Source organism: Catharus ustulatus, chromosome 7 (assembly GCF_009819885.2).
Source record: "Catharus ustulatus isolate bCatUst1 chromosome 7, bCatUst1.pri.v2, whole genome shotgun sequence".
NCBI classification, from domain to species: Eukaryota; Metazoa; Chordata; class Aves; order Passeriformes; family Turdidae; genus Catharus; species Catharus ustulatus.
The window spans coordinates 17,809,770-17,834,125 of record NC_046227.1 but is presented as its reverse complement, the minus strand read 5'-3'; the positions used below and the strand labels follow the sequence as shown (position 1 = coordinate 17,834,125).

The 24,356-nt window shown below is 37.5% G+C and overlaps 1 protein-coding gene across 3 annotated transcripts in view; it reads left to right on the top strand.

The window, feature by feature from the left end:
* The window catches only part of RAPGEF4 (Rap guanine nucleotide exchange factor 4), a 150,387-nt gene that overhangs the window by 56,882 nt on the left and 69,149 nt on the right, over positions 1-24,356 (top strand). For all 3 annotated transcript variants that reach the window (XM_033064174.2, XM_033064173.1, XM_033064175.2), the window contains 2 exons: positions 13,388-13,460; positions 14,492-14,556. In XM_033064174.2, the coding sequence (XP_032920065.1) occupies positions 13,388-13,460; positions 14,492-14,556 (138 nt within the window). The remainder of the gene's footprint in view (positions 1-13,387; positions 13,461-14,491; positions 14,557-24,356) is intronic.

Genomic DNA, 24,356 nt, shown 5'->3' with positions numbered 1-24,356 from the left:
TACAAAGTCTTGTCACTTTTAGCTTTCATCTTCTGGTAGCTTTAAACAGCTTTATTGGCCACCATCATCCTTCTGCTACTGGAATACACTCTGAAAATGTCTCCTGAATTACATTTCTATTGCTGTAGCTAACCTGATATATAAGCATGGATTATCATTATTGGAACAGATCAGTGAATGCAAATCAGCATTGCTGAAGCCAATGACACTGTTAATTGATGTCAGCTGCGGCTTCCTTTCCAACACAGGTGAAAATAATGAACTTTAACTCCATAGGAGATATGCAAAGAATAATCTTATACAACAGAGATAATGGTACTTTATCTAACAGTATTTTATCTAAAAGATCCTAAGATTTTCTTAAAAGTCTGAAGTTTATAAAACTGAAGAGACAGTATAATGCTAAAATTACGTTCTGTGATATTCCCTAAACAAGGAACTAGCAGTATGTAGGGAAATACTTGTAAATTGGAAACTAACCAGTTAAATGTGTTGGGCATGTGTGTACAGTTTCCTCATTGTATGACACTGAATTCCCATCACTACTATCAAAGGAAAAAAAAGATCAGATAAAAAGCAATTAACATGAGAAAAAAGTTACATTAAGTGGAAAAAAAATTCTTGCGTTATTGTCCATGTGTTTGATTTTTACTGCAATATTATTTGCAAAACTTGTCTCTAACATAGTTCTACAGTTTTAAGATACCAGAAGAATTACATGAAGAATATTTACATGTAAAGGCAGCTTTTTCTCTCTTTTAATAAAACCTTCCTTAAAGGCAGTTCTATAGTTACACTTCTGGCTTGGTGGTTAATGCCTTGTTCTCATATGCAAGTCAGTTGACTCCTCTGATGCCTCATAATACTCGGGAACCATGGACTCTTGCAGTGTGACTCATGCTGTCGCTTATTTTACAGTATATTCTGTATAAAGATTTTCTTTGAACGGTGAGTGGATACACAGAATCAAAGTGACAATAACAGGCTTTCTCTGTCTTGTTTCACAACAAAGAAAGAGCCCTACAAAAATAGATTGAAGTGTAGGATGTTGCAAATTAGGTAGCCCTCCAATTAAGACATCTTCTAACTCTATTATTATCAGTGACCTCATCTTGTGTTCTAGAGGGACTGAAAGTCTCATCACAGTATAGCAATACACTGGCTTCAAAAATCACTCTTCTTACTGTCAGAAAAAGGATGAAGAATATCAGATTACTTCTCAATAAACCTACTCTTCTTCTATCGGCAGTGCATAACAATGCTCGTGTATGTTTTCCACCACTGCAACAGCAGGCAGTGCATTCCAGCCTAGAGATGCCTGGTTTAGATGCTCAGCACCTTCAATACCAGTGTCCACAAAAACCTGAAAAGTCCCAACTTTAGGACATCTGTGCATGGTGTTAATGATAACACTTAGAAGAAATTGTTAATTATAAGAATTGAAATTGCAAAATAAACTTGGAATATAATCACAGACAGTGAAAACAATCAAAAAGTTTTTCTGTGAGTGGAAGGAGTGGAAGGGGTGAAAAAGCTTATTACCTTTTCATTTTTGCTCTTTCCTGCTAACTGTACTGTAACTTCGATGATTTATCTGCTTGATGGAAGACAATGTATGTGGTGTTTGGAGTACACCTGAGAGAATTAGCCAGGTGGCTGTTACTTAGGAAATTGGGATGTCTGAGAGTGCTGCCCCCTTTTCCCTTAGTAGTCACACTCTATTTGGGACTTCTCTCCTATTACTAATTTCTGTTTAGCTTGTAGGACCCTGTTTGAACCCTAACTCAAATTTGGTTAATTTTTTCCACTGAAATCAGAAGAGTTTCTGTGAAGATGGGGGGGAAGGTAGTAATTGCTTGCTAGACAAAATATTTACATTTTATTAGGAAAGCAGAAAAGCAGAACAGTCTGTACCCATGGCTGAACACAGGAATTCTGACACATGGTGGCCACAATTATAATAAAAACAACAATTAAAGTTTGTTTGGGTATGCTTTTAATGAGAAGGTTGGGAAAATCATCAGGAACTTTTCACTGTAAAAAAAATGGTAAGATACTTTCTGCTCTCAGCTGCCACTGCACAGCCAGACTCAAGATTATTTACTGCATTCTCCTAGCAAGGCTTTTTGCAAATAATTTTGTGTTGCCTGTGTTGAATTTTCAAAATCTGCTATTTAAGTCTTAAACAAACCATTTGTCTTCATATGATAATCTACAGGAATGACTTGAAATCATAGTAGAGTAATATCATGCACTGTTGCTTTTCCTCCTTTACTGAAAACCAATGTAGTTTGCTCTCCAAGTAAGAACTGAGTATTTATCTAGTACTGCTGTTTGCTTTGTGTAAATATTATTCCTTGCAATACATCATTTCCAATAGGTTCAGAACAAGAACAGCCAGGCCTCGTGAGAAGCAGGTTTTAGGACCTCTTCAGCACAGCCTAATGTATTTAATACTGTTTTTTCATCCTTTAAATAAACAAATGAAATATGATTATGTAAGGTATGAGCAGGAAATACAAAGATATATAAGAACTGAATAATTTAAAACAGTGGACTAGAAAGATGTTTTACTTCCAAAATTGATGATCTACTACTGTATGCCTGCCTTCATGAAACCTATTCATCTAGTTGTTAGGTTGAGATTTCAGTGTGGTAATGAAATTATTTTTAGCCATGTGCAAGGAGGAAACCCAGAAGAAATGGCTGTTTGCTCCAGTGGAATGGAAACATGAAAGTTCTGAAAATTACATCAGTTCCCAATAAGTTGTCTATTAAATAGATAACTTTAAAAAGCCTTTGGAGGTCTGTCCTACAATGAATGCTGAAGCTGTGAACCTCTTGTTCTCAGTTAGCTCATGCTCCTATGTAATCATACTTGCTCTGTGTGAAGAAAAATCCCTGGTGAAACATTCTCATCTTGGGTTTAGTTAAATTGTGCTATTCTGCATCTTCTGTGCTGTGTCACTTGCCTGCTTGCATCTTGTCCCTAACTGCACTCTAGACATTTCTGTTTGGGAGAAGGAAGAGACAGGATCTGACCTTTTATTTTTTGTGTAGAACTTAGCAAAGCTGGACCCCCAGTTAAGCTGATTTCAGGACTCTATTTGACAAAGGAGAAGACTGATAAAATGTTGCGCTCTTCCCTGTTCACCCTCTTTCTTTTTCTGGAAAGATTTATTCAGTTTAGTTCTGTAGTTTACCCTTCATTATCTTGTGTCTTCATTTTTGTCATGTTCCTCTTGCTTCATTTTTCTCTTTTAGTCATGTGTTCAGCCTTAAAATCGCCTTATTTTTTTTTCGCTTAAGAAATTCTACTATGCATTTTCATTGCTGTGCCCACCACTTATCTCAAATGCTGCTCTAATGCTGATGATGAATAACATGACAGATTGTAGATAGATAGGATGAAAATTGATAACAAGGAATGAAAATCAAGTTTGCCAATTTTTAATGGTTATATATTGCACTGTAAAGGAAATGCCCGTTCAGAAAATGAAATAAATAGAAAACAAAAACTTTTTAATACTAAATTCCTCCCCACACTGAAGTGTCAACTAGGCTATATACTTGATGCTCAACTCAATTGGAAAAAATCTATAATTTGAGTAATTTTTAAATGGTAACTAGAAGGATTTGGATTTTATTTTTACACAACTGAATTAATCTGTGAGAATGTTTAATCTTTTCTTTAACCAAGTCACTCTTCAGAATCACAGAGCAGTTTGGACTCTGCCTAGTGTATACTGTTTTAATCCATTAAAACTCACATATTATATTTTCTTCTAATATTTCTTTATCATTTACATCCTAGAGGCACATAATGAAAAATACTGCAAACATTTACCATGCCTCACTATGGAAAATAGGGATTAAGCTTGTAATTGGATATTTGGCATGGACTTGTTGATTTATGTGCTGTTCATCTCAGTCTGCATAATCTTTAAACCTAAACTATCTCAACACCAGCCAAATTTAAGGAGCCAAGCTTCTGCCTATTGTGGAATTATATACCTGTTTCTAAGACATCAACAGATAGGACAAGAACACACAGTCTTAAGCTGCACCAGGGGAGGTTTAGGTTGGACATTAGGTATAAATTCTTCCAAAAAAGGTATTGAATACTGTAAGGGGCTACCCAGAGAGATGATGGAGCCGCTGTCCCTAGAGGTATTTAAGGAGGGACTTGGTGTAGTGCTTAGTGCTGTGGTCTAGTTGACAAGGTGGTGTTCAGTCATGGCTTGGACTTGATGATCCCAATGGTCTTTTCCAACCCTGTTCCTGTATGACTGGGGTTGTCCCTGTTTCTGTCCCTGTATGAACTGCATCTTTAGTGGCAAAAAGAGAGAGCAGGGAGTTTGTTTATTAGACATAGCTGTAAGCTGCTTCACATTCTCTTTTTTTTGTACTTTTTTTTATGGTGTACCTCTTCCTTGAAGTAGTCTCTTCACTTCTTGTGACAACTCTAGCGGGTTGAAGGAATCTATTTAGGCTTTTTAGGCAGTGTATTGCACTGCCTTCCTGCCCTCTACCTATTTTCACTCCTTTTCTTCTTATTTCTTGTTGTTTTTTCTTTCTTTTCTAACATTCAACTTCCAGTGGGACTTTGTTCCTTCTTTCCTATCCCTGTGTGCCTCCATTTCTCACTGGTTCCCCTTGTCATGAGGTTTGAAAATGTTTCAAGGGCTAAGCTGAAGTGAATACTGCTACTTTTCTTTTTTTGCCTAAGGAAAGAGTTGTAAAACAGTCACAGCAGGACTCCAGGTTAGAGCTGCAGAACAACATTTGGGTGGAGGCTTTTTCAGTCTTGGTGAGGCTCTGGCAACAAAATAAATTGTCTGTGATTTGAGGAAATCACTTGCACTGACTTTTGTCTGTAAGAAAAACCTTGAAAACTGCCCCATGTGTATAAGACTGTTGTATTGCTGTTTGTTAATGCAGTTTACCTAATCCTTATGTTACGGCCCAGCTGAATCGCTGTTACTCATGTTTGCACTTCAGTTGGATAAAAGTCAGGATTGGATTTGGATTGGATGGGATTGGATTCCCATCCAATACATTTTGAATCTTCAGACAACATGCTGTTGTACAAAAAAAAGATTATGTTTAACAGACTGTTTGGAGGTCTTTTATGTGGGTCTTCAGACATGAGAGCGATGAGATGTTGGACAGTAAATGTGGATGTAAAAGCATGTGTGCAAAATAGCTGAAACATTATTGTGAAGTCCTCTGGGGAAGTATCAAGGGCAGCATTTATTATAATACAGTATGCATGAATGGGACTCCAAATTTGAGCAGCTTTGACCCATGAGAAGTTTATGCTGATAAATTAATTCCAGTGGTGCCATTGCAAGGACTGCTGTGTGAATTGGAGGCCCAGGTATTTTGGGTTCCTGTTAGGTGATAGCAGTCTGATTGTCAGAATACATAGTTTTCTGTCCACTGGAAGGAATAGGCTGTGTTCAATCATACTTCCTGAAATATAATTGTTTACTTTGTCTTTACATTTCCCCTCTTATTTAGTATTGTACTTGCTTTGATTTCTCTGCAGTGTTCCTGAGTGAACTGCACAAACTGCTTCTAAAGCAGCTCACACTGTCATCAAAATAATATTTTAAAAAATTTGAAGAAAGATGAATGTTGTAAGGGAAATTGTATGTTTACTTATTTGCACTTATTAAATATCCTCATTATTGTTATGCACAATTAAATAGAAACAATCAGTTTGGAGAATTATCCATTGAAAGGAAGCCTTTGATGTTAGATGAGTATTGGAGGTTGATGTATGCTTGTTTCTGTGAGAAACAAAAGCAGTGTTTGATTGACCCCACTGGACTGCTTAAGAGGTTTATATTGATTGTAGAGGAATTAATATTTAACCTAGAGTTTCCTTCCAGATGAAAACAAATTTCTGGAGTAACATACTTCTGTGTTCAGAGGTTATAAATATGAAAAGCAGAGGTACAGATCAGCTCACCAGCTTTTTCTTTGTTTCATATCTCCTTTTAAAAATATATGTAATTGGAGGGAAGAAAAGAAACTGTTTATAACCATGAATAAAGCCACTGCTGTGCACAGTGTCATCGTAAGGCCAATGTGTCATTTAAGTTGCACTTAAAACCTATTTTAAAGACTTAACTACTGCAGAGACCTTGTGGTGACCTTACAGAATTTTACTACAGAGGAGTGTGACTTCAGCCCACTGTCAGAACACAGCCTGCACTAGGAGTTTTCCAGTTTTTCTCAATCTCAGCAGCACACACCTGGTTTTTCATCAGTTTCTTCAGATGAAGTCTGTTTCATAACATTCATGACAAGATATGTTGGTCATATGTATCAGGCCTTCTGTATTTTCAAGGTGGTAGTCTCAGGGTGGAACAGGAACGTGGTTTAGAGGTTCTTTCTGACTTCCAGTTTACAAAGTACACACAATCCTTGCTTTTTGCTTGCTTTGGGGGCTAAGATATGTGATCAGAAACAAGACATGTTGCCACAGTTACATAATTTGCCATTCTGTCAAAGTACTTTCCAAACCCAAATATCTCTCTTGTATGACCTTTTGTCTTAACTGAAGCTCTGCTCCAGAAAAATGCTGAAGATTAGTCAGGGTGCACATAATATAGAAAAAATACTGTAGGAGGCAGCCTGTAGCTGCCCAGGTGAGGAGCTGAACAAAGCCAGCCTCATCCTGTATTTGTAAGTCTCCTATTACCTGTCTTCCAAACTGAGATCATCTAAAAGAACACATCCTTGGTCCACTGCTCATTATAATAGTGTATGTGAAAATAAAAGGTGTGACTGTCTGAAGGTAAAAGGAAGTGTTTTGTACTGGGAACTTTAGGATGTTCTTCCTCTTGTGTGTGACCCAAGAGATGATTCTAGACTTGGCTTGATCTAAGTCCTGTTAATGTAAGTTTAAAGGTTGGCTATAGTGGTAAGAAAAATTATGTTAAACCAGCACATTTTCTTAGTTGTTCTGCTCATTGTTTTTGAGATGTATCTTCTGACTTTGCTAATAAAGATGCAGGTTTACAATTCTTAATGTTGCAGAACAATTTGAAGAGGAATGAGGTTCTGTCACTACACTGTTCAGCATATTCCAGCTTAGGTGTGATTTGCTGCTTCTCTCCTACATGTGATAATGAAAGAGGAAGAAAGGGGAGCACAGCTTTATTTTATGATCTTATATTGAGTTTGAAGTACTGCCAGTGACATAATCTTTGATTTTAAAGATATCACAGTGAAAAAGTAAATGTGGAAATCTATAAAGCTCTTTTTCAGACACTTTCGAAAACTTGAACTTCATGTTAAAGGCAGTTAAGTATTTTTTCCTGTAAATACATTATCTATTCTATGTTTACACAAAGTAAAAGAAAACACATAAATCAGATGGCCTGTTGTCCTCTTTTAAGTATGCACAATCTTTCCCACCCCTCCTAGCCAAGTCCGGTCTCCACCCAAGTGCATTTCCTGAGTAGATTTCTCTAGGAGACAGAATTGGAGAGCTGTATGATGGCATTTCTATATTTAAATTAGATGGAGCAGAATAGGCTGTAATTTGCTTAATCAGTGCTCATGCTCTAATTTCCTTGGATGTGATTTTTTGCAGTACAGTCTTATCTTTGGCTTTCTATCTGGTAGCCAAGTCTGCTATTTGGCATGATTTCAGAGAGTTGGGTGCGTTTTTCTTGATGAAATATCAAGGGGATTCTGTGATAAAGCAAATCCTGCACACAGAATTTTTCAAACATGATAAATTGATTTAGGTGGGAATGGAACAGAAAAATATATGCCTCCAGAATAAAGAAATTGAGTAAAATAAAGTGTAGTTCATTAGAGCTATGCAGAAACATTCTGAAGATTATAAATAGATAAATAAATGGAAAAGATGCAGATTCATCTACTGTTACATAAACTGTACCTATTCTGGAATCAGGATTCAGCAATTTTGGTACAAGCATTTCCTGTATTTATTTTATCTGAGCATGACAAAATAGTGCTTCACTTCTGCTATTTCAGACCTTGTCTATCACATTTTAATGACTTGATAGACTGACGTATACAAAACAGTCTGTTTCTGTTGAGTAGGTTGTGGTGACATCTTCATGTGGCTTATTTTCTATTTTTCCACAAAATAAGGTATGTTTTTGCTATTGTAGCATTATATTTTCCTAATAGGTCTTTCTGCTTTCCATCAGAAATACCTCAGGTCTTTCTCTTACCTATACCAGTGACAGCAAATGTTTATATTCTGGTATTGACAAATGCAGACGTTTAGCAATAGGCAGGATATTTGGTGTTCTAGAGTGAAGCACCATCTTCGAACAATGGTTTTTTTATATAGTATTAAATAGCCATGGGTTAGGTACTTTTTGTGTATCCAGTTAAGTGATATTGACCTGAAATGTATGGAGATTTTCTGATGGAACTTGCTTAGAAGAAATGCACTTGGTAATTTGCAAACATATTAAGAAGACAGTGTCTGAAGTCAGAATTAGGCCCAGTCTGCTGGGAGTCTTGGTACATACTATTGGGCAAAAGCAATAGTATGTTTTCCCCTTTCTAACAAGATTGGGATAAAAATCAACTATCAGTATGATAATGAGTCTGGAGTGGGTTTTTTTGGTGAAAATCTGTAAGACTATTAGGCACTTTCTGCTGGAAAACACAAATGGATAGCAGGCAGATGACCTGAGACTCTACCGATCAGTTTGGGGAGACCAGAGTATCAGATCTGATGGCAAAAGTCTGGGTTTTGAGACAGCAATCTGTGCTTGATTTGATGAGTGAAAAGAGGGTCCAAAAGTCTTTATGGGCTCTTTCAGGGGTTTCTCTCCTTACTGTTCTGGAGGAAAGAGAAGAAACACTGCACCATGGGAGAGGCGCGCCCTTGTGAGTAATGCTCACGAGGGAGGTGGTTCGCTGCCAACTTAGAGGAAGAACAGAGTTGTACTGAGAGAATCAGTGATCAATTATTTATTGTCAAAAGAAAGCAGAGAAGCTGGCTCACATTTTCAAGCTACAGCATATATTCCCCAAGAGAAACCATTGCAGAAGTATTGACAGGTAGTACAGAAGTATTGCAGAACTCAGGCAATAGTCACAATAAGAGCATCTGGTGAAATAATTGCACAAGGTTTTGAAAAATGTATGGAAAGGTCACCTTGATGTTTTTCTTAGGACTTCTGTAACTGAAATTAATTATTTTGTGTTACTCCCAAGTTTGGAAGTTAGGCAGGCTTCCCTTAGTAACCTTCTCTGTTGCTAGTTAGGAGTAGGCAGAAAAGGGAGGCAGCAGAAATAATGAAAAATTACACTGTGGTTGAGATTGTGAATAGGAGAGAAAGAGAAAGAAAAAGAAAGATCATGTATTGAACCAAGCACCTTATGAGGTCTACAAAACTGTCTCCAGTGTTAAAAGAAACTTAATTCCTGGTATCTGGCCACAGATTCCTAATATCTGTAGATTCACCATGGCATGGGGAAGGATCAGAAGCCTGAGTCCCTAGTGCTGTAAACAGTCACTACCTGGGTCCTCATTGCACAGCCCTTATTGGCCAGTTGCAGAACTGCTGCTCTTGGGGGAGTATTTGGGGAAGAAACTGTGTTCAAGTCTTTGTACCCAGGGGGTCTTCCCTATATCAGTCCTGTGTCTTTCCTGTTAGAGTGCTGGGGTTTTGGTACAGAGTGAACATGGAACAAAAAAGACTCGTCTGTAGTCTTTACATGTAACTGGCTTATTCTGGAATGTTTGTAAACAGATATTAGCTCTTCACTATTTGCAGCAGAGGAGTAGGGATTAACCACAAAGACCAAAGACATATTTTATATACCCTGTGTATGCTAGAAGCTTTTTTCAGGAACTTAGAGATAGCTTGCATCAGAATTACAGTAATTGCCTTTCTAAACATTAGCATATAAAAATATACCCAATAATGTTCACAGAGTTGAAACCTATTGTATTCATGAAAACCTATGAGGCAAACTGCGGCTAACGACAAACAAAGCCTCAGTTTGGGCATGCAGAGAAACACACTGAAAAACCTGATGACAAGTGGCTTTAGAAACCATTCCCTCACAGCACCTTCCCAGTAGGGCAAGTGTGTGATTCTGTTTCTTCCTTTTCTCCTCTCCCCAACTGTTTCTTGTCAGAAGTCTTCTTTGCTTTAGGCCATAGAAGTAGCTGAAAAGGTCAAAATGTGTTAATTTTCACCATTGCATGGGTATGAGGCAGTCAGCAACTGGAAAAAAAATACTGTCTTTATTACTCATGCTGTCAGATTAGATGTAGGAATTGTCTGTTATTTAAGTGTTGCATGATAGAGTTTATAAATTGGTAGAAATCTGAAGACAGAGTGAATAGGTCACTGAATGTAGCTTTAAAAACTGCTGTCATGTTGGATTTACAAAACTTGAAGATTTCTGGTAATAAACAAGCTTATGATGATTTGATAATTGTTACTTTCATAAGAAAGCCTTTCCAGACTTCATACCACCTGTGGAATACATTTTCAAAAGCCTTTTGTAAATACCCGGTCTGTTAATCTTCAGGATGACTTTAAATGCCACCTATGAATATAATTTAACTTACTGAATTTTATTTTCATTTATAGACAGTAACAAGATAGGTCTCATTATCTCAGCTTTCAGCGATCTCATGCCTGGAATTTTATTATTCCATCTGATACTGGCAGATCTTTATGCAATTACTTAGGTCTGTCTTCGCATTCTTAGATTTCCCAGCAAACAGTGTTTCCCTGACTCGTTGAAATAAGTTTCCCTTGACATTTAATTTGGCTGATGAGGTGACACAAGTTTAGGCATAAATTATACCTTTTATGTCAGCCCACACCCACTGAGATATCCTCATGAGAGACCATGTGTAGGCAGTCGTATCAGCCCTTCCTCCAGAGATACCCAGATATAGAAGAACGGTTTATATATGCAGAGGTGCTCTGGAGGAGTATGAACAACTGAGCTTTCTGAGGGCATGCCTTGAATTAATTCCTCTTCTGGTAATGCTGCTTGAGCTCCTTCACAGGCAACAGTGCTCACAGGATTTGCTGTATCAGACTCATAAGTGGATTGATCCCAGGGCAGGGTGGGACCTTCACGCAGAAGGTGACAGAGCGGACATCCTTAGGAGCGATACCAAAATCCTACCTTATCTATCAGGAGTCTGTGCTTTTTTGTTCCTGGTGACCTTTGGTGTCCTGAGCATGAAGTGTGCCTGAATGGGATTAGATGCCTCCTCTAAAGTTATGTATCTAATTCTGACTTACTCTGCCTGTAGTTTTTTTTTTCTGAAGATGGACCCTCTTACCTTTTGGAAATTGTATGCTGTGTTCTGTGTTTTGTCTCATGAGAAGAATAATCAGGAAAAATATTACAGAATTAATCAGAAAAAAAAACCATGCAGTGTATGATGGTTGTGGACTTGGTATAGGAAATAAAAGAAAAAATTACTCTCTTCCCACAGTTTAAGTTCCTTATAGAAGTGGCTTAAATGTGGACTAGTAATGTATTTCTGGGAAAATGCTATTTTAGGATAAACAGAACAAAGAAATGAATATCAGCTGAATGATGATGAAGAAGAAGAGAAAAACATCCTCTGTAATTTGTTTTTATCTTGCTCTAAATGAAACATTGCAATTTTCCATCTAAAAATCACATTTCAAGACCAAACTCAGTAGAAGATAGAAAAAAACATTTATCTACTGTTTGAATAAAATGTTATTTCAACTCCTTGGGACACACATCTGGTTTTTGGCTTTTTTTTTTTTTTTTTTTTTTTTTTCATTTGGCCAACAGAAATGACTTTTTCCCTTGGTTTAAATGTGTGATTTACTAGTTGAACTGAGAAAATAATTCTTTCTTATGTTCTTCCTCTCATTGAGTTCCAGGCATGGGACTGGATGCAGAATAAGGGAAACTGAGTGGTTTGAGAAAGAAAATAAAATATCCTCAAATAAAATAGCATTTGTGTTTTGTGTGACTGACCAAGGATATAGCATAGATTTGCTTCTACGAGTATTCAGCTGGATTATGGGTGAGATTTAAATAATATGTTACTAAGCTTTGGGATGTAATAGCTTGTCTAAAAATAGGATTGGATTATTAAGATTAATGTAATCTTTGTAGCTTTTGTTATTGTTTAGAATGCAAGACATTCAGTCTTTAGTGCTAGAATTGATGATATTTTCTTCCATTTCCAAGAAAAATAAATTTAAGAAGGATAACTCAAGCATTTTTAAAATTCAGCAGGGAACATTTGGAAAGTAAATACAGCCAAATAACTCCATAGGGCAAAGGATAAAACTTTCAAATTAAAATTGCACTATGGCACTAAAATTGCACTGTCTCAATTACTATGTGTGCTTAGTTGAAACCTGCTGGATTTCAGCAGGTTGATTGTTCACGTTGAGCTCACTGCACACCCAAAGGACTCTTATGACGAATTTTATTTACGCTGAACAGCAGAATCCCTATTGCACAAGCTTGTTTTCTGACAGTTCCAAAAGGGAATTATAATTGTTTATCCTGAATCATGACAGTAACATAGTGTGATTGGAAACAAAAATGTGTTTCTTATTCATTGAATGATTTGTATTTGATAAAAGGACATTTTTTTTCCTTTAGTGTTGTTTTTTGTAGCTTCTGCGAGTTTCTTAAGCCTTAGACAGAGCTTTGAACCTTACTGATCATGTCATCAGCATTCACTGAAGAAAAATACCAGTTGCTGACATCAGTTAAAATTATGTAGCTTATAGTGGTATAAAGGGTGTTATTTTTCCAGTTACAAAGTTTAATCTGCTAATACAGTTTTTATATGAGGATATACATAATATGAAGTGTTTTGGTCTGTGTGTTTCATAACCTTATAGTTTCTGAATATCAAACTTAGTGTCTTGCATTTAAATGTTTAAAATTTTCACACTACATCCTGTGTATTTCAAATCTGACTCCACAACTATTGTTGTACATGATTTTTAATAATCCTTAACTTGTCTCCACTCCTATAATAAAGTAGCTTTCTAGCTTGGATTCAAATGAGTAGTGTAATTTCAAATGAGCTTTAAAACAATCTTTATGGGAAATCACACAGCTAAGTAAAATATTGACTTATTAGAACCCTTGAAGTCATGCTATGGGGAAGATGAAAGAGGGAACTGGTTTAGCACAACTTTGGATGAAATGAAAGCAGTGTGTGCTCCAGTCAAGAAAGCAGATTTTGTAGTGTTAAGAATAAAGAGATGTTTGATTGTCTCATATCTCATGTGTGCGTGAGAAGCACAAGGCAGGAGACACACAAATATAAATAGCACATATTCCCTTGAATGGCTTTACACATCTGTACCTGACCGAATGTGCCATCGCTGTCTTTCAGAAATATCGCCAGTATATGTCTGGACTTCTCACTCCTCCTTATGGTGTTATGGAAACTGGCTCCAACAATGACAGTAAGTATGAGAAATTAGGTATCAGGTGGTGGGCAAGCAAATGAGAAAAGGGAAGAAAAAGGAACATGAAGATTGTCTGTGTTTGGGTATTGAACTTTAAAAATTTAATTCAGTTTGGTGTTACAACTACATTAATACTGAATGTAGTAGAAGACACTTTGGAACTTGCCCAGTTGCCTTCCCAGCTGTATACAAGTGTACACAGAGCTGTACAAAAATCTGCACTATGACCCAGGCCTGTTGATTATGTCATGTAACATTTTACTACTTGTGTTACATGAACCATGGAACATAGCCATGAGTCCTGCAAGTAAAATAAATACAACAGTCTCAGTTTTTTAAGGTAGGATGAGCTACGCAACTTGCTGGAGGATCTACGTTAGTGCTCGAGCTTGCAGTAAACATGCTGCTCTCTAACCTTTGTTACATAGCTGAATAATTTTGGGTAGGTCTCTGCCTCGAGAATCTATCAAGCTGTGAGATAGTGCTGTAGACATGAATCCAAGGGCAACCTTTGGAATTCATCACTTATGTAAATCAAAGCACTTCTATTTATTTACCAGGGATTATCTGGATGCCAAGCGGGTCAATATCTGATGGCTAGCAATCGCATCTGCAAATTTTTGTCTCCTATGATAGGTGTTCAGTATTCTTTGCAGTATAGCATAGCATAGCATAGCAATGCTGATTAGTGCAAACTCAGTGACACATTTTACTGCCAGGTTATGACACCTGGATAATGTTAAATGAAACAGTATAAATAACTCCTGTATACAAGCTTCAGATATTAAGTTTTGAGAAAGTACTGCTCTTGGAAAGCTGTTTAAAATATTGACCCAAATTAGCTTTTTGTCTTTTTTGTGTTCGCTAGACAAAACCCTTTTGTGAATAAATGTTTTGCTCTTTAAAAATACAGAGTAATGTGTGTGTTATCAGAGTATTGAACTCTCAGATTCTCTGTTCTACTGATATTTTCACTGTCACTCAAAGAATGTACAGTATGTATTTATTTTCTGTATTCTTTTTTTTAGGAATGCCAGATAAAGACAGTATGTCAAGCAGTGCTCTTTGCCAAGTTTCTAAAAATTGCAGTAAGGTAAATCACACACAGTTTTGCCCTTTTTTTGCTGGAGGGGGAGGAATTTGGTTATGAAAAATGTAGAAGTATTCAACATTCAATTGAAAATAACTGAGTGTAAATGCAAATGTGGTTGATTCCTTTGGGTACAGTATACAGTATACAAATTATAAGAATGCTTTAGACATTTTATCATTTAACTGAAGAAAGCAGCTGGTTCAGAATTATTACAAAGTGTACTGCTACCAAAAGTTTGTGTTACAATCTGGTTTCTTGGTCTTTGTTGGAAAAGTGCTGAGGGTAAGGAAGAAAAGCAGCACTATGACAAGACCAGTGGATAACCAGTGGGTCATAAAATTTGTTATTAAATCCTATTTTAAGACTTACCTGAGCCTGAACTGATGCACAGGCATTGTTCTGGCCCTTTGCTCAGGGTGAATTTTCTCCTGCATTCAGAGAGCAGCTTTACATCCCAGTTCCCCTTTGTAAAATAGTTCTGTGCCTTCAGCCTCTCCAGATGAGGACCCACATGAAAGAACTCATGAATATTTGTGTGCCAGTTTCAGTAGTGGGATAGAGTGTATATATATATAGAATAATAGTGTGAAGAAATAGTGTCAGGTGTTACTGTAAAGATTGATGACTTCTAGAATTTCTGTATGGCAGGAGTAGAAAAGTTAAAAAAGTTACAATAACAAACAGATGCTTGGATGCATTTTTTCTGGACATGGGAGTTGGATTGTGCATTTATGAGATGTCTTTAAAATGTTAAAGTATTTTTGTTGTACAAAAAGCATCTCTTGACAGCAGATGAAGACAAGGAATATTTTAATGTGTTTCCTTAATGCAAAAATAACTACTTCCACCTCTCCCTGTCTGTCTGTCTGTCTTGCTTCCTCAAGGGTATTGACCTTTTTTTATTGTTACATTCAGGTTTTATTTAATGTATGCATGTAACACTACGCAGTTCCTTTTCCTAGAGCCTTATTCACTTGCTATACTACTTCTGGACACAACCTTATCCTTTAGGAACATAAATGTTTTTCCATGAACTGAGTAATTGTTCTTAGGACCTTGGATTCTGTAAGAATTTTACGTAACAATTAAGAGTTATGTCTAAGTGTTTCTTTATGTTATTGACTTTTCAGTGGTACACTTGGAGTTAAGTCAGATCAGGGGTCTTGCTTGATTTCTCAAGAAAAGCACCAGGTGCAGAATTCAAACTAAAAGATGTTTTTTGTGTTTTCTGAAGCAGATAGAAGTAACAGGTAAAGGTAAAAAGGTAAGAACATCTATCTCCCCTAGAGTGTAATTTCCCTCTACTAATGGGAAGTGATGCTCAACTAAGGGTGGTAAACACTCTCAGATACAAAGTATTTTTGAAACTGAGCAAAATTTAATGATTAATACCTTTGCCAATAGCTGGGATTTTCTAGCACAACAGGACTCTTCCTGCACAAAATAATTTCTTGGGCAGGAGACAGAACTTGGCTAGGGCAGGCTCAAACTGCTCAGTGACTTTTACAAGAACAAAGTCCTTTGCAAACCATATTATCTTCCTTTCCAAGCCATGTATAAAACAGACATCCTTCTCCCTCCCACACTGTACACATTTCTCTGAGAGAAGCTGGGTGAGTGAATACGTGACAAATACTTGTCACCTTGTTTCGTCCTGGAGGCTTTCAGAAAGTCCCGTGGCAAATGTGGCAGAAGCTACACAGCACAGAAATGGTCCATGAATTCTAGTTCTTTTTTTTCTCCATATTACCACAGCTCTCTTTAATTATTCTCAGTGAAAGGTAAATGCAGCAGAGGTAAATACCCAAGTATTTTGTTTACTGCATGCAAACCTCATTCCTGCAGTTCTAAATTGTGCAACTGTTACGGTGCTTACACAAAATGTCTGTCGCCTTTCATCCCCTGCAGTCTGGTGAACTATCAGGGAATTACTGGAATTCCAGGGCCAAATTCCCAGAGTTGTTGCCAGCTTTTCAAAACAAAAAATCAAGGTACTGGAAAACAGTACTGTATTTCTAGATTTTACATATTTTGCTTATTTTTAGGATGATGTATGACTTCCAGAATGGCTAGTGCATCAGGGAAGGGCATTCATCCAGGGAAAGAAAAATGTTTCCAGGACATTTTTAGACTACAGTAATTTCACGAATACAAGCCGCACGGAGTATAAGCCACATTTCCGGTGTGTTGGCAACGTTGATGTCTTTGTCAATAAATAAGCCGTACCCCGAATATTAGCCGCACTTTAGTTCGCGGCAAACTTTCACAAAGTCGTCATTTAGTAACACAATCACGGGATCGCCGGGGCTTACTGGCTTACTGCCGACCTCGGAAACATTGTTTCCAAGTGAAAAAAGACACAGACAATTGCTGCGGCAGCACCCTTTATTTACAAGCCGAAAAAGACATGAACAATAGTGTGGTCATTTTGCGAGCATTCCCAATGGATCCGCGTTGCCTTTAAACAGCCGCTCAGCCGCGCGGGCAGGCAACTGAGCTCCGAGCGGAGCCACATCTCCGCGCCGGCACGGCCACCCCTCTCCCTGCGGGGCGAGCGCCCCCCCCACCCCTCTCCCTGTGAGCCGAGCGCCCGCTCTACCCCTCTCCCTGTGAGCCGAGCGGCTCTCCCACCCCTCTCCCTGCGAGCCCAGCCAGCCCCGCAACCGCACAAGACTGAAAACACTTTAAAAAGTACAGAGAAATATCACACACTTTTATCAAACTGCCGAGGTAACTCACCCCGATAACACCCCCCGCCCCTCAGTAAAGCCGTCATCCACAGGCAGGCAATAAGCTGTTCTCTGATTGGTTCATCGTCGGAACAACGGGAAACCATGGATTTCAGACTGTTTCGGCTCGGGACTGGACTGACATGATACTAGGTAAGGGCAGATATCACATTTTTGTTCATAAATTAGCTGCCCCCGAGTATTAGCCACACTTCCAGGTTTCCACCAAAATTTTTCTCTAATTGCTGCGGCTTGTATTCGTGAAATTACTGTACTTTACATGGCCAAAATGATACCTGTGAGGAAGGCAGCATATACAGCTCAGAGAGGCATGCATGCTACACTGTAGTGTCCAGGAAAAGACTGACTGAGGAACCTTCTGAGATCCAGAGAAAGTTCCTCAAAATCTTTCATATGGTAAGAAGACTTTCCACTCTTAGACAGATAGAGATAACATCTTCAGTAGTTCTATCACGATGCATTTATTTCAAGGTGTGTATGTGTTGTTTTAATTTTCCAGGGAAGTTTATAACTGTAAATAATTTGCTTCAAATGAAATTTAATGTATTCCACTCTGGAAATATGAAATACATATTTTTCTTTTTTAGCCTGTGTTGAATCTTTTACAAGTACTTTAATAGATGTTTTTCGATAATTGCTAATTATTTGAGTTTCATCTTCATAGCTTGATTTTTTTGTCCTGTCACATCTATTAGTTTTTGATGGGTAACATAAGATTTTTCTTTTAATACATGCTTTGGAATTTTCTCACCATATGGGGATGTTTGGTTTTTCTAGTTCATTAAAATCTACAAAAAGAATTTCTATTAGGAGAAAGCAGCAAAGATATTCTTTTTACCAAATGTGAATTAATTTGCATTTGAGTTTACATTATTGCACATCATTTAATGCAATATAACAGTTAAATTGAGCATAAAATACTGAGAGGGAGTATATTACTGTGTCCCTAGTTGTATTTTGGGGAATGGAAGCAAAGTCAGTTTAATGCTGTCTTACATAAGGGAAAATGACAGAGCAACAGTCTTTTTAACTAGGACAGACCAGTATCTGTACACCGGGCTCTCTCACTCTAGTTTTTGAAAATTCCCATAGAGTAGAATTGCATATGTGAGATGAATGTAACCCTAAAGCCAAAATTACAAAATCAATAATAATTTCAAATACATTTTTGGAAAAGATACAGAAGAGTACTTAGAACACAGGGGAGGTCAGGTTCCAGCATGCAGGCAGAATAGTTAGTGGTCCTGGTTCCATATATTACCAGCAGAGCTGGCAGCAGGGTTGCATGATGCTTCCCACTACAGGACACTCTTCTTACAATTTGGCCACTTTTTCACTGTTTACGCTGAATTCACCATGCTGAGAGTATACTCCTGGCTGATTTTTAAATTGAAATGGATCAAACCTGTCTGACATTGAGCTGGAGGAAAATACATAGCACATACTAAATAGTTTTTTCCAGTTACCAACTGGGAATCCTGTCCTTTAGACTAGAAGCTTGACTCTTGGGGCTTGTTCGTGCAGTAGGGAGTACCCCTGGAAAATAACCATATTGTTAAACATTGAAAAATGTCAATTGAAATTGGCTCACCAGAGGCTTGATGCAGTTTCTCTGCAAACTTGTGCACTCAGGCTGTGGGCATTTTATGGGCAGAATTCCCACGCTGTTTGTCTTTGCTGCTGTGTTGCTTTGGGCTTTCCTGTCTCAGTGCTTAACCGTGTGGGGTCTCTCTCAAGGGTGTTTTTTAGTTGCTAGAGCAGTATTTTGACTGTTACAAAGCCAGACCCTGATTGAAAGCTGGAGTTATCTCCCCTGTTCTTTCAGACCCTTTACTGGTAGCCAAGTAGAAGCAAGAAATAGCCCATCTGCTCTGGAGATGTAAGATAGTTTGAAAGAAGAGGGTACTGGAAGACTGAGTTATAAAGACAAAGGAATTAATGAGGGTAAGAACAAAGGACAGCCCCACTGAGAGCAAGAATCTCCACTCTCTTGTGGACTGTGGTGCTGAATGCTATTTTCTGCAATCTGCAAATGTCTTAAACTCCTTTGCAAACTGTGGATGCCTGAAAGCGTATAAATGATACATGGAAAGAAGAGAAATTTGTGATTTGCAAATTATTTATTCAAGTAGTAGATAGTAAAAAAATTCTAACCCTGCTAGTGTTCAAAGAAGTTGTTTTATATTCTTTTCCATGATGGAATCCCCATATTGCAGTTTGCTGAAAGAACCCTCACATCCTTAAGATGCCACGCAAAATTCTGCTTTAAAGGAAGGCTAAAAAATGAAATGCTCAAAAGCACAGTATTTCAAGAATGAGGACTGACTGAGCGGTGTTAACGAAGTCCTCTTACCTGTGTTTGTTGTGGTACAGACTTTGATCACCTGCTCACATATATTTTTACTGTGACACATTAAAACAATGTCTCACCTGAAAAACCTTTCTACCTTTCTTTAGGTACACTTCACCTTGGTGAGTGTTTAAAGCATACATAAGTTTGCTCCTTCTTCATTGAATGCATACATCCTGTATGGGGGGAAGTGCTTTTCATCTTCTTTGTACTGAGGAATCCATGCTGGACACAGAAGACAAAAGCACATTAAGTTGTGCAAATTCAAACAGTAAATCTTGCTATTGGGTGAAGAATATGCATTCTTTTCTGAACTCTTTCATGCTGTATTTCCATTATGTTCCCTATATTGTCTTCAGATTTTTATTGTGATATACAGTTGCAGGAGCTCCCCCTTGTGCACTAAGTAATATTTGAAAAACATATCGATTGAGTTTGTGAAGCTTACAGGTTGAAATAGCCCCTTTATGTTGTTCATGTAATGTCTCCAAATCTCTAGACTGGAAGCTTATTGGAAGTGATTTATTTTAAGGTATTCTATATGCCAAGCTCCTATAGATTGTGCTGCAATACTTACAATAACTAACAAGAGTTAATCCTCAAAGTATTGCAGTTTCAACATTGCCAGGCAAATGAATATTCAATTTTCAAGCACTTAAATATGGCTCTGGTCATTTGGAGGTATACCATTTGTAAATACGACATTGCAATTCACAAGGTTCAGCCTTGAAAAACCCACTTTTTTTTTTTTTCACCATATTAGCTGCTCTAGTAATAAACACAATCATTTTACTTCTGATTTCCCTATATTTCAATTTACTTTTCCCAGATGACTGCTGTCAAAATGAAAGCTTATCTTTTAAGATATACAGTGTATTGTCAAATGTGAACTTTGATAGAGCATTAGCAGAATTCTAAGGGGAGTGTTTCACATGCTTATGAGATTGTGAGAAAAAAAAAAAGAGATAGAAGCAGGAAAGCAGGCAGTTTTCTATCAAAGTGCAACTACAAGGTGTTTATTTGAAAGTTGTAGTGTCTCCAACATACACGTGAAATCTCTGTTAAAGGATGACGTATTCTCTGTGTGGAGGGTTTATGCAGCTGCTGAGTGATACATGTGCATTAATTTCTATTCTCACTTGGGTTCTGCACTGGACAGTTCTCCTATACAATATTTGCATAGGATTAAAAAATAATTCCCATTTGTTTTCTGTTTTTGAAGTGATTGCATGAAAGCACTCTATGCAAATATTTCTTAATAATGTCTTTGTGCAGTCCTAACTTTTTAGGGGCTACTCTGTTGTTTTGGCATCAGTTTCACATATATAAAAGTAATTTGCCTAGAGGTCTGGTAAAGTTCTTCGCTTTTGCTCTAGGTGAATGTGCTTAGGGTTCAATAATACACAGCCTGTAACAATTCTGCAGAGGCTCTGTGTATAGACCCTGGCAATGAGTCACATGGTGACAGCTTATGGCAGGGGAGATACAAAGACAGAGTGTGAGATGAGTAGGAGTCTGTGAAAAATACATTTTTCATATATTAGTAAGGAACTTCATCATGAAAAATGTGAAAGTCTTTGTATGTCAGCAGAGGTCTTTAATGTAAACAAAATTGTTAGTAAGTCTGCTGATTTTCCTAAGTAGACTTTGTATAAGCTAAATTGTTGTAGAACCGCCAGGGAAGGTTGGGTGTATCCAGTTTCAGCCGAGTAGATGATACACAGCTGCAGTCTTCCCTTCTGAATGTCTTTGTGCATAGCAATACACCAAAGGAAAGCTTGAAAAACACCCATCTTCTTTTACACAAATCAACTCCCTGATAATCTATGAAATATCTGTGATCCATGGTTTTATTGTATACCCTGAATTCTGGAGGTCCTAATGACAATTTTTACTGGAAATGTTTTTTTCTGCTGTGTTAACCATATGACTAAGCACACCAATACAGGAGTAGCCAGAGTAGCCCCAACATGAAACCTGCAGATGTGGGGAGTGGTTCTCATTTGATCTAGTACTATACAGGAATGAGTAGCATTGCACTGTGGAGAAAAAGAGAATCCCTGGTCCAGGTTGCTGTGTATTTACCTGGGTACATGTCAAGATAACTTAATTATTTTCAGTGCATACTTTATTCATTTCGAGGATTCCTGAAGCCCTTTCATGAATTTGGATGATAAGAATATGGTCTTTCTGCCTTTCTTTCATTGAGGAGTTTTCATTGTGGTGGTTCTAATGATAAATACAGCCCCCTGCGATGATAGTGAGAGTGGTAAGAGATGGAGGTAAGACTTAATTCATCTTAGTGGATGGATTAAATTTTTTGGAAATAAGGGCAGTTTTTCACCTACAGGACCTAAAGGAATACTGTACTTTAAATTTTATCCTTGTTTTGTAGGAACAGTAACACCTGAGTTCTAAATATATTTATGTGTGTTTCAGTTTTAAGATATAAGCAAGTTGCCATGTTTATGTCTTGGAAGAAGATGAATAATGGAAAAAATAGTGACTAGTGTCCAGTAACATAGTGCAGTTGAGTTGTCAGCGCCTAAAGAGGAAGCCTCCTTTTCCTGTCTCATCTGTAAAACATTGCAGAAGAAGCTACTGCCCTTGACTCAGGAATGGAGCACTGAGCTTGGAAAAGTATGTCTGCATTTGTGTCCTGCTTTGAGAGCTGCAGTGACATTTTGAGTCAGTGAAACTACCTGCAAGATCCAAGTCAGGGCAGTGTGGGTTTTATCATGAGGGACAGTGAAAAGCTGAAAAATGAGAGGTATGGGAAAGAGAGAGACTTCCTCTGTTACCAGTAGAATAATCCATATAATCCATATACTCTAGTCAATGCTAGAGTGAACCTGTGTGAGTTTTTAGTTTCATAACTTTTATATCTGAGTATGAATATACATATGATCTCCACAGTATTTTTTGAATGAAGGGTGCCCTTAAAATGTTATCATTGTTATTTTGATGCTCTCCACTTATGTTGCCTTTCATTTTTGTTATTATTTTTATTCAGGCTTTATTGCAGTTTGTGTGCATTCTAAAGCCTTGAAATTCTTGGGTGCTTTGATGCAAAGCAGGGATAGAGTCATCTGCTACAAAGAGCTTTCAGTCAGAGAAAAAATAGAGTGACTGTCAGACAGAAAAAGGCTGGTTTACTTTGAACATCAGAAGGCATGAGATTCATGGTTGTTCGTATGTTTCTGATGAGGTTCCTTACAGGAGCTTATTGTCATCAGTCCTTGGTGTGATAGTCCTAAAAGACACTGAAAGTGGAAGGAAGAAGTTCAGAAATCAATAGAAATATGCAAAACTAAGTGATATGTATTTCTTTGTTAAAAATGTATTTTGAAGGGGATTTGACTCACGCTGCTGACCTCTTTCAAAGTTTCATTGTAATCAAGTACTAACCCATCTGACTAACCTCACAAAAGGGTTGTAGAGATGCTTGGGGTAGCACAGGGTAGCACAGTTTGGCTGAAGAGATGTCTTTCTTTTGAGACTTCTCTTGCGTATCTGAATGAGTGTTGCTATTGTAGCTTACTTAAATAACCTAAATAAAGGGAAGAAGAACAAAAATTCCTAGAAAATGCTAAAATTTGTAAAGTATTCAGTATTGTGAATTAGGTGTGGAGCCATCTTTCCACAGGAGCATCACTCTCAGTTCCACTTGTCTGAGGACACAGCTTACTACCTTCTCTGCCAGTGCTGGGAAGGGCAGTCTGATAATACGTATTGTGGAGTCGCATTTGATGAGTCTTGCTTCTTCACTGTGTTTTCTTTGAGATTCTGTCTCAACCCCTAAAAAACTTGCACATATGCTCCATTTATCTCTTGCAGTTGAAAGGCAGGAAGAGTGGGTAATTATACTGAGAAAAAAGATAGTCCCTTTCAAGGTTCATGTCTTCAGACAAGTCAAGCGTATACAAGTAACACATTTGGCACTTATATTCGAAACAGCAAAAGGAATTTTTTTGAATCTTGTAATTATTTTCTCAAGTTTGGCAGAAAAATTGGATCAGGGATCTTAAAATCAGATTCTTTCTAGTCACTCATATCATCTCTCACAGAGCATTTTGACTGCCTGTCCTGCAATGCATGCTGGAAATTGGTATTCCACAAAGTCAATTATAGTTCTGGCCAGTAAGAAGTAATCAATGTGTCTGATCTGATCATTTAGCAGCATCTTTTTTTGCTTGTGTATGGATGATAAAAATTTGAGAGGTTAATAAATAGTGGGAAAAAGCTGTCCAGTGATTTTGTTCTTTTTCGTGTGTTAGCTAGTCAAGAGCAGAAGCCTGTTGTGCTGGCTGCACACAAATAGCACCACAAGTGTCCAGTTTATGAGGCTCATTGAGAGTCATTCCAAGTCAGAATTGGTAAAAATGTCAACTCTACGGCAGAGCTGAAAATGTAATTGGGACTGTTATCACCAATGTGATGGTTAAGGAGAAAGTGCTGTTGAGGTATTTATGATTCATGACTTTCATTATTTATTCTTTTTGTGAATTGCCTTCTGAAAAAAGGCTTGGCACAAGACTATGAACGTGTTTGATCTTTGTGTACTTTATCATCAGTGATGCAGGTGTTTTAAAATTGAAGATAGCAGTTAGTGGGGAAATACAACTACATGTAGCTGAAATGAATAGTAGAGAAATTAAAAGAATACTTAATTTAGGCTCCAAAATAAAATTTAAAAACAT